General features: G+C 37.0%; 1 protein-coding gene across 1 annotated transcript in view; it reads right to left on the bottom strand.

The window, feature by feature from the left end:
* sdk1a (sidekick cell adhesion molecule 1a) overlaps nt 1-18,124 on the bottom strand; it is a 397,596-nt gene that overhangs the window by 35,988 nt on the left and 343,484 nt on the right. Inside the window, 4 exon segments of the mRNA XM_051103029.1 lie at nt 2,928-3,031; nt 5,205-5,406; nt 7,024-7,218; nt 14,558-14,656. Coding sequence (XP_050958986.1) covers nt 2,928-3,031; nt 5,205-5,406; nt 7,024-7,218; nt 14,558-14,656 — 600 coding nt within the window.

The following is an 18,124-nucleotide window of genomic DNA, read 5'->3' as shown; positions in this document are numbered from 1 at the left end:
AAGGGACGAAATTGTTGAATAAAGTTGTTTATGTTTTCTTTACATACAAAAAGCATTCTTGTAGCTTCATACAGGGTTCCTACACATTTTCCATTTTAAAATTCCATACTTTTCCAGACTCAAATTTCCAAACCTCTCAGTAGATTTTTCGAAACCTAAATAAATGGTTAATACTGCATTATTTTCAGCTTTTTATTTAGTATACAGTACAGTCATCAGTAAAGATTTTTTATATTTTCATTTTCACGGATTTTCTCAAAGTGACAACATAGAGCCCCTAAAATAAAAAATAGAAAATAAAAAAATTAAATAAAAAATACAGACTTTAGCATGCACACAAACTTTTTTGTGCTCTTGATAATCTATTCAAATGCACAATGGAATTTGCATTTCTAGTTTTATATAACATATTTCCTTTGTGCATCACTGCCATCTTACTATAATGAAAGCGACAGCATGGATGCATATGAATTAATAGAGATCTACTTGGTCAAAATTTGCCTTTCGTTGTGGTAGTACTTCTAATATCAAGGCCTAATGTCCAATTTAGCACATCCTCTACGGCAGCAGAAAAACCATGACACGAAATGGGCCAATGGCATAATATGGCTGTGTGTATTGTCCTATTTGCCAAGTTCAAGGCTTCAAATTGTGGCTTTCATTAGGGCAGTATGTCATTATTTAAGGCCTCAGGTCTCTTTAACGCATACTCTGTAGCGGCCAAGAAACCACTTAAAACCACGAAATGAGCTGATGGCACAATAGGTGGCACAGTGTGCATTGTCTTATATGCTAAGTAAAATGGCTTCTTGTGCACACATAAAAGTCTGTATATTTGTTATTTTTGCAAAGGTCCTTGAGGCTATGTCATGGTGCTTAGAATATCATAAGAAGAAACGCAAAACATTTTGCATAATGAAAAAGTTCCCCTTGAATTCATTCAGTTGTGCTTGACAGTCACTAAACAGCTGACATAAAACACACTTCTTGAATGATAAACTTTAGTATGATACAATTTTCCAGACCTGGAAATTGCTCAAATCAAATTCGGCACTTTTCCATACTCTTCCAAACCACATAGGGACTTTGTTCATAAAATTATGGTTGAACAACTGACTATTTTATCAATGTCCTTACTACCTTTCTGGGCCTTGAATGTGTCAGTTGCGTTGCTGTCTATGTAGGGTCAGAAAGCTCTCGGAATTTTAGCTAAAATATCTTAATTTGTGTTCCGAAGATGAACAAAGGTCTTACGGGTTTGGAACAACATGAGGGTGAGTAATTAATGACAAAATGTCATTTTTTGGGTGAACGATCCCTTTAAGGTAATATTGTCATTTTTTACTTGCTATCATGTTGTTCCAAACCTGTATGACTGTATTTCTGCTGTGGAACACAAAAGCAGGATTTCTGAAGGCTGCTCTTTTCAGTATACATATATATATATATTTTTATATAAATATATATATATAGACTGGTGGTTCCAAGCTCAAAAATGACAAAAAAGCACCATAAAAAGTACCTAAAAGTCATTCATATCACCTATTCTAAAGTTGTAAGATTTCTTTCTGTGAGAAACTGACAAAAAGAGGCTTAACAGCACTTAACCCCAGGTTATCGTTGTTTTTAACTGTGCTTTTAACTCTGGCTAAACAAACGTTTCACACTTAGTAATTTAGTTGCAGCTTTAGCAGCACTTTTGTGCTGTTACCCTGCAATGCGATGCCAAACTTGTATAGTTGAAAACAAAGTAGTGTTAGAATGTTACGGCTAGATGCTTAGCAACAGAAAGCCATTCACATGCTTTGGACAGTCACAGAAACACTGCATACTGTGTAAACAGTTGTTTCAGCAGTTGAGGGGGAAAAAAAGTCATATTTTGAGAGAAAACACATCAACTGGAGTGAAGAAGAGGCTGTTTCATTCTTACTGTTATGGTCTGAAAAGTCCATCCAGGAAAAACTTAATAGCAGTTAACAATATATTTAACTGACAGAGCAAATGTGACCCTGGACCACAAAAGCGGTCTTAAGTAGCACGGGTATATTTGTAGCAATAGCCAAAAATACATTGTGTGGGTCAAAATTATCGATTTTTCTTTTATGCCAAAAATCATTAGGATATTAATGTTTAATGAAGATATTTTGTACATTTCCTACCATAAATAAATCAAACCTTAATTTCTCATAAGCAATTTGCTTTGCTAAGAACTTCATTTGGACAAATTTAAATGCGTTTTTCTCAATATTTTGATTTTTTTTTTGCACCCTCAGATTCCAGATTTTCAAATAGTTATGTCTCAACCAAATATTGTCCCATCTTAACAAACCATACATCAATGGAAACTTGTGTATTCAGCTTTCAGATTAATCTGAATTTAAAAAAATTGACCCTTGTGGCTGGTTTTGTGGTCCAGGGTCACAAATATGCAAATAATAGCATTAATCCAGGGTTTAGGAATGTGTCAGCATATGAATATCCAGGTTTTACTGTTACCCAGGGTAAATAATCAACAGTGTGAAATATGAAGCAAGAAAACTCAGGTATCTGTTTAGAATTGGTTAAAATGACCCAGGGTTTACTACTGCAAGTATGAAACGCCCTATTGTTGATATTTACTAATGTCTTCTCTTCTAGCGAGTCTTTTGAAAAGGGGTTTACAAACTTTTGAAACCCTTGATCCCCATGTATGACGGTCCCCTTGCAAGGGACACCCTTAAAGGCATTTATATATTTTCACTATTTGTAGAAAGTAAGTCACAAGTTTAGAATAGCATTAGGCTGAGTAAATAATGACAGAATTAAATCAGCTCCAAGACTTCAGCTTGCAAGTAAATGATGCAGATTGTAGCTCCTCTATGACTTTTATTTGAATCAATAGCGCATCAACCAAAGCTGGTAGATACAACACGCTCATTATTACTCACCATCTTGTAAAGTGGTAATTGCATCCGTCTCTTGGCTGTACTTGCTGTCTCCGACGTCATTAGTCGCCATCATTCTGAGCTTGTATGAAGTGAAGGGTTTCAGCCTGAGGGATTGCACAGCTCGTGAGCTCTCTCATATTGGACAAAGACCTTTCCCATCACAAATGATGTGGCTCAGCAGTGCATGTATGAGCTAGTATCTATAAATGTCAGGGACACAATCCATTGAAGCCCAAGGGCACGCGTTGGCAATTACAGAGTTTTATCTTAAAGCACTTGAGGCAGAGAGGTGAGGACAGAAATAAGATACGAAACACTTCATATCGGAGAGCTCATATACAGACATGAGCGCAGCATATGCCACTTCATAAAACCAGAAATATGATATCAACAACTGAGGTGGAGTCAGAGAATGCTGCCTAATAGAGCTGCACAATTAATCGTAAAGATAATTGAAATTACAGCACAAAATTTGTATTTTTATTAAGATTTAATTCAATTATTTAAATGATAAAATATATTATTACTATTATTTAAATAATATATTTAGTGTAATGAATTATATATACACTACCAGTCAATAGGTTTTGAACAGTAAGTTTTTACTATTTAAAATAACTGTTTTCTATTTGAATATATTTTAAAATATAATTTATTGAATTTTTAGCATCATTACTCCAGTCTTCAGTGTCACATGATCTTTCAGAAAATCATTCTAATATGCTGATTTGCTGCTCAATTTATTATAATTATTATGTTGAAAACAGCTGAGTAGAATTTTTTCAGGTTTCTTTGATGAATAGAAAGTTCAGAAGAACAGCATTTATCTGAAATAAAAATCTTTTTTAACATTATAAAATTATAATTTAAAGCATCCTTGTTAAATAAAAGTGTTAATTTCTATAATTTCTTTATATATATATATACATATACATATATACATACTGACTCCAAGCTGAAGTGTATAGTGTATAATGTTACAAAAGCATTTAATTTCAGATAAATGTTGATCTTTGGACCTTTATAATCATCAAAGAATCCTGAAAAAAATTTACTCAACTGTTTTAAATATTATTAATAATAATAAAAAGTGTTTCTTAAACAGCAAATCAGAATATTACAATGATTTCTGAAGGATCATGTGACACTGAAGACTGGGGCTGAAAATTTAGCTTTGATCACAGGAATAAATTAAATTTACTGTAAATTGAAATCAGTTGTTTTAAATAGTAAAAATATCTCAAAATGTTACTGTTTTTGCTGTACTTTGGAGCAAATAAATGGAGGCTTGGTGAGCAGAAGAGACTTCTTTAAAAAAGATTAAAATTCTTACTGTTCAAAAACTTTTGACTGGTAGTGTATAATATAATTAAAATGTATTAATGTTATTTTAATTATACAATAATAATTTAAATTATTATAATAATACATACTTTATAAATAATTCCATCAGCCCTACCGTTTAACCTTCTTTAATCACTTCATGTTGAAAACCACAGGCACAAAAAATCTGGAATTGACAGTAAAGGGAATATGTGGAAAAAATTTCGCTTTAATTTCTAATTTGTTCATTTCCCATTTACCCAAAACACACTGCACAAGCCAATTGGGCTCATTAACGAACTAAACATGTCATTTAGGCCTCATAACCGATCTCTGTCGATTAAGATGAGTTGCACGGCGCTTTCCAAAACGAGGGGGCTTTCCGCTATTCGCATTTCTTGGTTAAAGGGAATATTTTTCCCATGATGCCCCACTCCCTAAAAGCCTCCAGCTGGTAAAGACACAAATCAGTCCTGAATAATCCATTTAGCAACAATCTGGCTGTTTAAAAAAGCACTCAAAAGCTGATGGCTGAGAGAGTTTTCAACTGAGAACGGGGACTCATCATAATCAAGCTGAGATGGCCCTCTGAATGCATATAAAATACTATTCGACTGCCCATATAATCATAGCTGCGGATCCGACATAACTCATATGCAAAAAGCTGGAGCGCCCGTAGCCCAAGGTACTGATTGTTTCTCACTCTCTCAAATTGGATTGAGTATCATAAATTGCTGCAGAGGAAAAAAGGCTCCTACGCATTTAATAACACTCCCTCCATACTGCCCTTATTGTACGGCCCTCATGAGCCCTGCAGAGGAACACATGTGGCTTTGAAGCAGCGGAGAGTGAAATCAACTCTGTGAGGGTCATCAAAGGCCAGCCTTTGGGTAAAGCCCCCAAATACTGCTTTTCACAAGATTGTGGGGGTTGAGAAACGGCAAAGGAGCTCACCTGTCCACTTCCCAGGAGGTATAATTGTGGCTTATAGCGGACGAATGGGTGAGCCAGTCTCCGTTGGGCAGCTCCCGCGTCTGCAGGGTGAAGTAACGAACGGGAGAGGAGCCGTCCCCTCCGGGCACCCAGTTGAGCTGCAGTTTGCGGGACTGCACGTGGTCCTGGGGTACCCGCAGCTGCCGCGGAGGCTGCGGTCGCTCTGATGGAGAAGAGAAAGAGATGTGAAGTGTGAGTTCAGGGGTCAGGCCGGTCTTGCTGACTGTTCTTAATCACGGGACAGGACTCTTCTACTCATGTGTGCATCAGTCAGCGGGTCTCGCCCTGTCCTCCCCACCCCTCCCCACCTGTGTGACACGCAACTGCATAACCTCATCGATTTTAATGGGAGAAATCAATACGGAGAGGCATAATTGTTTATTTAAAGGTGCACGGTATCGACCGCCATTAAAGATGCAGATCATGTGCAACGAAACCCATGATTGCACCGGCTTTGTCCGTGGAGCTTTTAAAAGCACCAATCGGGCAGCTTCAGGAGGTCAAAGGATAATATGTAATCGCTCTCCATCTTTAACCCAAACTATCTGTCTGTGTTGAAATTGATTTGTTTATTACTAGTGTAGCAGCTGGGCTGCATATTATGTGGCTTTAGCAGTCTAAAAATCAGTCCCTAGTGAATTATGCGCTTAGTTATGTGCTTAATAAAAATAACCTGCAATTGTACTTTTGGTATACTAAACTGGTATGCAGAGATCACACAATCCTTATTAATAGTGATATTAAAACACATTTTATGCATAATATTAAGAAATGTGCATTGTGCAATGAAGAAATACTCCAAATAAAGTTATAATTTATATTTATGTGATACGTCAATAAATATATTAATGGATTTAAAGTATACTTAGTATGAAATAAATGTATTTTAAATAAATTATGCAGTTTTCTTTTTTTATTAGGGATGCCTATTTCAAAGAATGATTTCAATCATGCCTGCTTTTGTAAGCATTTTAACTTAAATAAATCGTTATCCATTTTACTTCCATAATGTGACTTGGTTTCTAAGTTAAATAGAATCCATTTTTATCACTTCTGAATGGTTTGGACCGTGAAAAGTAGCTGTTTCAGAATGCAGCCAGACTTGAAAGTGACTTTTCAGTCTATTGTAGATAACTACTTCCCTCCTAAAACACCACCAGCACCCATTTGAAGTCGGTTTTATCCTTCAAAGCAATTTGGTGTATCCCAACAGTAATGCTTCTATTACAGATCTGTTGTTTGTAAGGTCGTAACGGTATCAACATTAGGGTATCGCGATAGCAAAACTGTCGCCATATTAAATTATATTTAAACTTCTTATTTTAACATAAAAGGTCTTTAAAGTTGTGTTTTGTCAAACGAACTAAAACCAAAAGCACAATATGGCAATCCCTTCATCAAGTCTGTTTTCACTGCATGTTTCAAAACGAAGCGCGCGCACTTCGTTTCAGGCGATCAGCTCGTGATCCGGTGTTTTCTGTGCCTCAGAACAGCTCCGTTCACAGTGAATGAATGCAGTGAACTCGTTTATTGCATGTACTGTGAGTTTAGCACACATTTGGGAACGCAAATAACCAACAAGTGAACATTGGGTTGGAGCTTTTCATTTTGAACTCTCAAAGTGCATTAGACAGAATGATTTAACTTTAAAATGTACAAAATTTTCATTTTTTTCTAAGACTTCATTTGTCTTTTTTTTTAAATATCACAATAGTATTGTATCGTGGACTTCATTTAAAGCTAATTGGGTGTTATGTGTTCATGTATGTGTTTGTCTCACCTCTAATCTCAGTAGTTATGACCACAGCTTGTGAAGGTGTTCCCCAGCCCTGCTCCGTCTTGGCAGAGATGCGAAAGATGTAGGCCGACTCCGGGGTCAGGTTGGAGGCGGTGAACTGCCGCGTATCAGGGCCCACCTCTACTGTGATGAACTGGTTGGGATCCCCAGAATCCAGACGGTAAGCTACCTGGTATCCTGCAAAAGAGTCATTAGATCATCTGAGGTGAGTCTTGATCCTCCGTCCTTCTCATGTCAGAGAAGACAGCTTAAGCTGACATCAAAAGTCTGAATAACATTTCCACAAACTCTGAGAGTCATTTTCAGTCAGGCATGCTTTTGAGAACTCAAAAGTACAAAAGGACAGCGGGAAAATATCTGCTCAAAAACCATTTGTAGTTGGGAAACCATCTTTAGAAAAACAACAGCAGGTTTATAAGACGAGCGCTTTTCAAAAAGGCTTCAGTGCACTGGAAAATTTGGTCCATCAGCATCTACTTTAAATGCAGCTCTGCTTAACGTCTGCAGTCATTGCCTCCCTTTACTGCAGAAAGACTTCATTCAAATGCGTCTTTCATCTGGGAACTCCTCTGCCTTGCCTTCACTCCTTATATCAAATTTAATCCAAATGTCAAATTCAATACAAAGAGAAAAGGACCACCAACTAAATGGTGATGCACAACCAAACTGCATAAAATGAAATTTGTGTTGTACATAGGTACGGCTCAGGCACCCCTTCATCGACACCATGCAAGAATTATGCTCTTTTTAACTAATTTTATACTGGACATTATTTAGAATGATCATTAATTATCATTATTACAATTATTCACCAATAGCTGCTGCTCAAAACAAAACAGAAAAGTACAAAATCTGTTACTTTATAATTGTATTGGAACAAAAATAGAAGGTCAATATCTTTCATTATGAGGTTGAAACCAACACTGACAAATATCACATTGCTTTTTTTCCTTAAATAGGGACTGAAGGTGTTAAGCTGTTAAGTTTTTTGCTTTAAATGTCTTTTCAAGCTTTCTGCTTAATTATTTATCCCTGGTTGAGAATCACTGTTTAACATTGTAAATGAACTAATTAAATTCATACATTTATAGTGTAATATATAAATTATATTAAAATATAAAAAGTATATCTATATTAATATATGAGTATTTTGAGGATCAATGTTTAACATTATTTACATATTAAAAATAACTACAACAAAATAGTGTAATGTATATTATATATCATACTAAAATATAAAAATTATATCTATAATATTTAGGGTTGGGTACCGTTCACATTTTAACTAGTACGGTATAGGCATTGGTACCTGAAATTCAGTACCGGTACCCAACAGTACCTTTTTCGGTACTTTACTCCCTGTGTAATAAAAAAAAAAAAATATATATATATATATATTTTCAGTGAAAAAAAACTAAGTCGAAAACTCAATTTTTAACAATAGGGCCCTACAATTTTTTTCTTTTTTTTCTTCCCAGAAGTTCTTTTGTATTTTAATTTTTCTAAAAATCAAATGAAGGCATTAAACATTTATTTATTTTTAATCAAAAGAAAATTAAACCCTTTTATTTTTTGGCAAACAAATAGAGGTTTATGGTTAAAAAGATTACATGTATTAAAACTTGTGTGAATATTGCTTTAAAAAAGTTTTAATAATAATTGCATTTTTTTCTACAATTAAGTGGTTAATCTGGCTGTATTATTTATTCATCCATTCATTTGTTCATGCATTCGTTCATCCATCAATTCATTTATTTGTTCATTCATTCTTTCATGTTTGTTCATTTGTTTATTCATTCATGCATCCATTCATTTGTTCATCCATCCATCAATTCATTCACTCAGTCATTCATTCTTTCATTCATTCATTCATTCGCTCTTTCATTCATGCATTCATTCGTCTATCCATCCATTAATTTGTTTGTTCATTCATTCATTTGTTCATGCTTACATTTATTAATTCATTCATCCATCCATCCATTTGTTTATCCATCCATCAATTCATTTGTTCGTTCATTCAGTCTTTCATTTGTTCATGCATTCATTCATCCATCCATCCATCTGTTCTTTCATGCATACATTAATTCATTCATCCACCCATTCATGCATTCATTCATTCATCCATCCATCAATCATTAGTTCGTTCATTTGTTCATTCATTCTTTTATTTATTCATTCATTTCAGCATTCATCCATCCATTCATTCTTTTGTTCATGCATTCATTTATTCATCCATCTATCCATCAATTCATTCATTCACTCATTTATTTGTTCATTCTTGCATTCGTTCATGCATACATTCATTAATTTGTCCATCCATCCATCTATTCATTCGTTTGTTCATGCATTCATTAATTTATCTATTAACTAATTAAATTATTCATTTGTTTATTCATTCATTCATTCATCCATCTATCCATTCGTTCGTTCATGCATTCATTCATTAATTTGTGCATTCATTCATTCTTTTGTTTGTTCATTCATCCATTCATTTGTTCATTCATTCATGCATTCATTTATTCATCCAAATGTATTTGTGAATTAAACTTGAAACTAAAAAAAAAAAAATAAAGTAAACGAATAAATGTGTATTATGCTAAAATACAGAATGTTTTAGACAAATTAGAATTTATATATTCCTAAATTCCTAATAGACTGAACAGGCATGAAAAAGAAGCGCTGTGCTAGGTCTGCAGAGTGTCCATCTGCATTGTGTCCGAGGGAATGACACGTGTTGCAAACCTCCAGCAAAACAAATGATAACATTATCGGGAAACATGTTGAAAATGGAATGCGTGGGCAGAGCTTGGCCGTGGGAGAGATGGAACATTATTCAACCATCTATTTATCTTTCAGGATGCTTGCACTGCACGCTGGCCCCCTTGGGCTGTGCAAAACGAAATTAGGCCATCCCACATTGTGAAACTGCAGCACTTGGGGGCTGCCATTTCATCCTAATGTCCACTTCAGCCATGAGGGGCAGTGGAAAATCACATACATTCATCCCCAAATACACACACACACACACACACACACCCTCTCTTCCCAGTTACTTCCATGTCAGTGTCTATATTTCTAGAGATACGAAGAGTACCATGGGCAGTAAGCAGCCCTTTCGTTCGCTTTGCGTGGCTCCGACAGGCTCTGACCCGTGCATTGTTTATTAAGGCTTTGCTTTTGGGAAAGGGTTTCTACTGTGAGGGCATCGGCCCATGTGATTGGCTAGGTCACCACCCCACAAACTCCTGCAGCTCTATTTTCCTCATTCATTGCCCACTGATTACTGGTCCTGCAGCGGCCAGCAAAAACACTCACAAGGGCAGTGCCTCGGCAGAAAGGGCAGGAAAGCCCAGCGCTCTGCCACTGAATCTTAGCAAGCGCCGTTCTCATCGATGCTGGCTTTCAATGCATTGCCTTCCTTTGAAATGCCTCTTTTTATTTTGGATATTATAAAAGTCATTTGTACAATTCAAATGTTCTGTATTTTGGAAAGTACACAGAAAATAATGTAAAAAAAAAGCTTTGTTTTTTAATCAGAAAAAACAAAAGTTCTATAAAATACTTTAACATAACTAAAGTGTTTTTCCCCCATTTTTCTTTTTTTTTGTACAAAAAAAAAGAGAGAGAAAGAGAAAAACACGGAACAAAAAAAAAAAACTAAAAGTCACTGAATCTGTAAGCAGCATTCTCATCAACATCTGCTTTCAATGCATTTCCTTTCTTCGAGATGCAGCAAATTAAAGGCATGCCGGGAAATCTTGTTTCTTTCTTTCAAAGAGCTCTCTCGGTGACTTCAATCTACATAACCAGCATCTCTTGATCTGTTGAAGTATGACATGGAAACAGAGTGCGAAATAACACCATGCGTGCGGCATGTTCGTCTGGGAGTGCTGCGGTGTTGATGTAATTAACCGGGTTGCGCTGGCGGGGGGCTGCGCCTGCCTTTACATCTATTTAGCTTATGTTCACAACACACGTCTGAGCTCCGGTTTGATTTAGCATGGCATTTTCTGCGCAGTTCCTCTGTCAGACCCTTCTGTTTTTTGTGTTTGAGTGGGGCGGCTGGAGTCAGATTAAGCGCAACTATTAGATCTGCTGCAAAATCCAAAGCAAACTCCCATTCCCAGGCACAGACTTCAACGGTCAGGTTTGCTGACGCTTCTGGGAACACACAACACATTTTTCAACGGCTTTGAAAACGGGATTACATTTAGGCTTTGCTGTAAACAAAAGTCTCTGCTGGAAAATCCAGCTTAAGCTGGTAGCTGTTTTTTTTGGAACATGGTATCTGGTTTCTAAATGGTCTAAACCTGCATTATCTGGTGCAAGATGGTAGATAAGTGGTTCTTAAAGTGAAAGGTGAATTGTAGAGAGACTTCCATACTTCACTTACAAACATTTTAATACGCTGCGCTGACAAGAGATGTGAGAACCAAAGTGGTTAGCATTATTTTGAGTGAAAAGAACTCAGAAGACTTATGCATATGACTTCAGAAGACTTGAAAACTAGATCATCACACAAATCATTCGTACTTTTGGAGCTTGACAGTTGCAATCACCAAGAGTTCTGTATTTTTTTTGCAGCAAAATACACAGAAAACTATGGAAGACTATATATAACAGCTGAGCCCAAGCAACTGTTACTAATTCAAAAATGTCGCTTTAGAACTAGTTACCAAGGAACATTGAGTTGCTTCATTGAAAGCTTACTGTATTAATGTATTAAAAGCCTACTGTATCATGTATGAGTATTATGAGAGAGAGATGGACTGAGCGAGTGTGATTATCTGCATTTGATACAGCATTTATTCTCCAGCTCAGTCTCATATTCACAATTATTAGTTTGAATGTCCACTGAGGAAAGCGATATCTTTGTCGTACTATCCTTTCATTTACTTTTGGCGATTTCCGATGACAGCCCTGCTCCGTGCATTTGTTGGCTGCATCTTACAAGGTGTTGTTGAAATTAAAAATAACTTCCTTGTTTACAGTCCTGTTTCAGTGTCTTTCAGTATAAAAGTCTTTACTGTTGACTCACTCATAAAAACATTAGGTGTCTTTTGACACCAACTAATTTCGCGAAACTAAATACTAGGGATGTGCAATATATATTGTCTGCGATAATACCGTAATTGTTGTTTTAACAATGTGCGATTTGACATTATCAAGTATATTGCAAAAACCAAACAAAACACCTACATGTGGTTAGACTAACTTAGTGCGTGTGTTAGTTTAGAGTGTGTTCTTTCACGGCATGATTCAGTCTATTACAATGTATTTAGAATGATCACAATATTCAAGATATGGGGGCAGAAAATGTATATATTTATATCATTTCATATCGTTAGTCAATATTACAAGAAGAGTGACGTTTTTCTCCGAAAGTCAGCATGATTACAAACGTGATATCGATTTATACAACAGTTCAATAAACAATAAGTTAGGAGACTTACATTTTAGACACCATATTGGGTAGTTTTGCTTTATTTCACCAACAAAAATAATTCCAAACGCAGCCACAGTTTTGCATCTCTGAGCAACATGACTGTGTTTGGTTCCTGAATGAATCAACTGTTCAACGATTCAGTTCAATCGCAATGTCTCACTTGTTAACAGTAACTTGCTGCCACCTACTGGTGTTTTTAATTTCACATTTAAGTATTTTTAAACAATTTCAAATATCAGTATTCAACGTTATAAAAACATTAATGTATTTTAACTGCATGTTAAAGCATTCCATGTTCCTCTGAGCTGATCTAAATGCCACTTCATATGCAACTTCTGCAAAGATGAATTTTGTGGATACTTATTAATTTGTTTGGTAACAACCTAAATGTATTATTTTTTATTTACTGCATAATTCTTTTTAAACAATAACAGCCATCAAAAAAGTTGCTAGGCAATTCAGTCAAAAGTACAAAGGCAGCGCTCTGATATACACCATTAAATTGACATCAAATATAATGTGATGAGATTTTGCCTTCAGCCAAAACTATTTGCTCTGGGAAAAAAACAGGTTAATTAGACCAAAGACTGCTCATTAGATTTACCCAAAACAAATTATAGCTCACGTTTTACCACTATAGAGACATCAGAGCCAGAACTGGCCGAAGTAATTTTTTCAAATAGACGTTAGTTTGTTAACAAACTGCATATTTTAAGTTTAAACAAGTACATTCTCACCTAAAAAACTCTTAAAACTACATTCAGTGACACAAAAACAGTATTATTTATATAATTATAGTGGATTTGAGCATTTGCCATGATACTCACTGAGAGAAATACTTCAAACGGAGTGATACGAATGGTGAAATGGTTGGGGTTATATCTACATTTTAACTTTTAAGATAACTTATTTGTTCACTTAACTATGACCAGCTAAGTTTGCAACTGTTTCTTCCTTTGGAATTAACATCAACAAATGAAACTGCACAAATAATAAGCTTTTGTTGGCCAGATATGATGGTCGATATTTTCCGACAAACAGAGCAATGTTTTGATAGCACCACAGAGACACTGTTTACGCTTTTTGGAAGGACAACAGCTAATGACCAGCTAATGACCAGTTTAGAGCAGCTAGAAACCAGCTCCCATGTTCCAGAAAACACAGCTATAGCATCTTAAGCTGCATTTTCCAACAGGGATTTACAAGATTTCTGGGTAAACAGTCACGCTGTGCCACATTCCGGACTAAAATGAACCGTGCATACGCTTTCAATCTCATTTTTCTACAGTATACACACCATAACAAAGTCCCAATTTTTCCCAAACACCATCAAAATGCTTAAGCTGGCCTCATTTGATTCAAAATTAATGCTTTGTGAATAGGATTCTATCAACAAAAAGTCTATCAATGTGTTTGGATCTCATCTTTGCATCGGTGAGATTGCGTGTATTCTTCTCCGGTGTGATTTGCACAGGCAGCGTGATTTGGCAGGCGGCTATTCTGAGCTTCATTCACTTGAGGTGTTAGTCAGACTAATCTCATTAAAACGCAGGGATTTTCTCCTCTCCGGTTCCTTCTTCCCGTATGAGGAATTAGTCTCAGGTGCACGGTGACATGGCTTCATTCACAGAGCACAGGAAAGAAACAGGCTCTGCTCTGAGCCAGATACCGCCAGTCCAATGCATTTCACGCTCTCATGTAGGCCAGATCAAGTACTGAGGAGACTGGTTTTAATGTGGGGTGAAGTACATGAAAGCAGCTTTCCATTTGAATCCAGGCTACATGGGTCAGCAGTGAACATTCTCACGAGAAGAATGGCAATGTATTAAAAAAATTTGTTCGCAATAAATCAGGATTTTTTTCCATTCCTGATTTATTAGAAAAAATGAACAGCACAATGAATTATTCAACTGAATCAGTGAGACTGAATACATACATAGGCTCAGTCTGTTTTTGAACAGTATTGTAATAATATGATAAGAATATGTTGGTGAAAAAGGCAAAATCTCAATTTGTTCTACATCTCGTCAGTGTATAAAAGAAAAAGAATTGACCAATTGTTTCTCTTACCCATAATTATGCCATTGGGGTCCACAGGGGGCTGCCAGACCACCCTTACTTCTGTTAGACGCACCTCCGGGAACACAAGTCTCACAGGTGGTCCTGGAACTATTGAAAAAGAAAAGGAGGATTGCATGACTCTTGCAGTATTAACAACACCCATACACCTTACAGAAACTTAAAACTTTCTCTTGAATTATAGCTGAATCACAAGTCTGAATGTGAGTGCTTTAATAGAGGTTATTTAGCTTTCAAAACAGCAGCAGCCCTCCGAGACAGCCTCTGAAATGGTATTTACGTCAGGATAAGGTCATTATAAAAAGATCTGGTTTGAAAAGGACAACAACAACAAAAAAATGTAACATTCATAAGAAGACAAAAACATAAGAGATGAGGAGGAAAAGAGACAGTTATGACAGCACTCAAACTCTGGCAGCTTAATGAACATATTCTAGATTAAATCTCGTCAGCCGTATTCCATCTGTAAGAGCGAACGCTCGTGTTCCATCCATCTGTGCACAGAAATGCTGTTCTCTGACCCGCTTTACTTCAAAAATAATTAGGGTGTTGCATTAGTGGTTGGTTGCATGTTGCCACTGTATTCTGAGTGGTTGTCAGGGTGTTGCTATGCAGTTGCAAAAGTGTGAGTGGTTGTTTGCACAATGTTACAGTGTTACAATAGTTGCCAAATTGTTGCAATGTAATTTCTTGAGATGTTCTAAGTGGTTATTAGCACATTACTACAGAATGTGGTTGCTAGGGTATTGTGGATGGTTGTCAGGGTGTTACTATGTAATTTTTTTTTTCAGATGTACTAAGCGGTTGTTAGCACAATACTACAGAATGTGGTTGCCAAGGTGTTGCTATGTAATTTCTAGAGATGTTCTCAGTAGTTGTTAGAACATTACTACAGAATGTGGTTGCTAGGGTGTTGTTGGTGGTTGTCAAAGTGTTGCTATGTGGTGGTTATAAGCTCTGTGTGGTTGTTAGCACAGTGTTATAGTGTTATGAGTGGTTGCCAAAGTTTGGTATGTAATTTCTAATAATGTTCTAAGTGGTTGTTAGCACATTACTACAGAATGTGGTTGCTAGGGTGTTGTGGGTGGTTGTCAAGATGTTGCTGTGCGGTTAAGTGTTGTCAAGAGTCAAGTCAAGTCAAGAGATGTTTTAAGTGGTTGTTAGCACATAACTACAGAATGTGGTTCCTAGGGTATTGTGGGTGGTTGTCAGGGTGTTGCTATGACATTTCTTAAAATATTCTATTTAGTTGTTAGAAAAGTGCTGCAGAATGTGGATGCTAGGGTATTGTGGATGGTTGTCAGCATATTAGTACAGAATGTAGTTGCTAGGGTGTTGTGGGTGGTTGTCAAGGTGTTGCTATGTGGTTGTTAAGTGTTCTTAGTCTTTTTAGTACAGTGTTATGGTGATGCCAAAGTAAAGCAACGTAATTTCTAGAACTACAGAATGTGGCTGCTAGTTTTGTGGGTGGTTGTCAGGGTGTTGCTATGTAATTTCTTGAGATGTTCTTAGTAGTTGTTAGGGTGTTATGGGTGGTTGCTATGTAATTTCTTGAGATGTTCTAAGCTGTTGCTAGCATACTGCCATAGACGTGGTTGCTAGGGTGTTGTAGGTGGTTGTCAGGGTGTCACTATGACATTTCTTGTGATGTTCTAAGTGGTTGTTAGAACATGACTACAGAATGTGGTTGTTAGGGTGTTGTGGGTGGTTGTCAGGGTGTTGCTATGGCATTTCTTAAGATGTTCTAAGTGGTTGTTAGAACATTACTACAAAATGTGGTTGCTAAGGTGTTGTGGGTGGTTGCTATGCAATTTCTTGAGATATTCTAAGTGGTTGCTAGCATATTACTACAGATGTGGTTGCTAGGGTGTTGTGGGTGGTTGTCAAGTTGTTGCTATGTAATTTCTTGAGATGTTCTAAGTGGTTGTTAGCATATTACTACTGAATGGGGTTGCTAGGGTGTTGTGGGTGGTTGCCAGGGTGTTGCTATGTAATTTCTTGAGATGTTCCAAGTGTTTGCACAAAAATACAGAATGTGGTTGCTAGGGTGTTGTGGGTGGTTGCCAGGGTGTTGCTATGTAATTTCTTGAGATGTTCTAAGTGTTTGCACAAAAAATACAGAATGCGGTTGCTAGGGTGTTGTGGCTTGTTGCTATGTCATTTCTAGAGATGTTGTTGAAGTGGTTGTTAGAACATTATCACAGAATGTGGTTGTGAGGGTGTTGTGGGTGTTTTCCACGGTGCTACTATGTAATTTCTTAAGATGTTCTAAGTGGTCGCTAGCATGTTACTATAGATGTAGTTGCTAGGGTGTTGTAGCTGGTTGTCAGTGTGTCGCTATGACATTTCTTGAGATGTTCCAAGCGGTTGTTTTAACATTACTACAGAATGTCAGGGTGTCGCTATGACATTTCTTGACATGTTCTAAGTGGTTGTTAGCACATTACTACAGAATGTGGTTGCTAGAGTGTTGTGGGTCGTTGCTATGTAATTTCTTGAGATGTTCTAAGTGGTTGCTAGCATATTACTATAGATGTGGTTGCCTGGGTGTTGTAGGTGGTTGTTAGGCTGTTGCTATGCCATTTCTTGAGATGCTCTGAGTGATTGTTAGAACTCTACTACAGAGTGTGGTTGTTAGGGTGTTGTGGGTGGTTGTCAAGGTGTTTCTATGTAATTTCTTGAGATGTTCTAAGTGCTTGTTAGCACATTTCTGCAGAACGTGGTTGCTAAGGTGTTATGGGTGGTTGGCGAAGTGCTTATATGTCATTTCCTGAAATGTCGCTGTTAGCACATAACTTCAGAATGTTGTCCTAGGGTGTTGTGGGTGGTAGTCAGGGTGTTGCTATGTAATTTCTTGAGATGTTCTAAGTGGTTTTTAGAACATTACTACATAATGTGGTTACCAGGGTGTTGTGGGTGGTTGTTATGGTGTTGCTATGTAATTCCTTGAGATGTTCTAAGTTGTTGTTCACACATAATTACCGAATGTGGTTGCTAGGGTGTTGTGGATGGTTGCTAGGGTGTTTCTATGTTATTGCTAAGGTGCTCTGAGCAGCTCTGGTCTCTAAACATTACTCCACAAGCCATGCGATTTGAAGTACAATTCATATGCATGAGTTACATGCCAAAGTCTGCTCAGTGTGTGTGGCTTGTTAATTCAAATCTGCTCAAATCTGCTCTAGCAAACAGTACTAATGATTAGCTGTCGGCCAGTGAGCTGCAAAAATCTGGTCATTCTCCCCCTAGACTTTATCGTCTTGTCCTTGACCAGAGTATTTAGATCCATGCTGGTCCAGGAGTGCTGCCACATGGCACACCTACTCACGCTACCCCTCGTAAAACAGACCATTGCTGAGTCACATGCTCCGCTAGATGAGCAGGGCTCTATCATTCAACGTTAAGACCGAAGCTAAACATTGCCAAGGGGCGATCTGCTGTCTACAGGAGGAGACCAATGATGACTGGAGGATGTAATGAGTGTTGCGCCCTACTCTGAAGGACACAGTGTGCCAGCAGTGCTAAAAGAGGGCTGCGCTAAAGGCCTTGATTAAGGGGGAT

The sequence above is a fragment of the Labeo rohita genome, chromosome 3 (genome assembly GCF_022985175.1).
Source record: "Labeo rohita strain BAU-BD-2019 chromosome 3, IGBB_LRoh.1.0, whole genome shotgun sequence".
Classification (NCBI taxonomy): Eukaryota; Metazoa; Chordata; class Actinopteri; order Cypriniformes; family Cyprinidae; genus Labeo; species Labeo rohita.
This window is presented reverse-complemented; position numbering and strand designations above follow the sequence as displayed.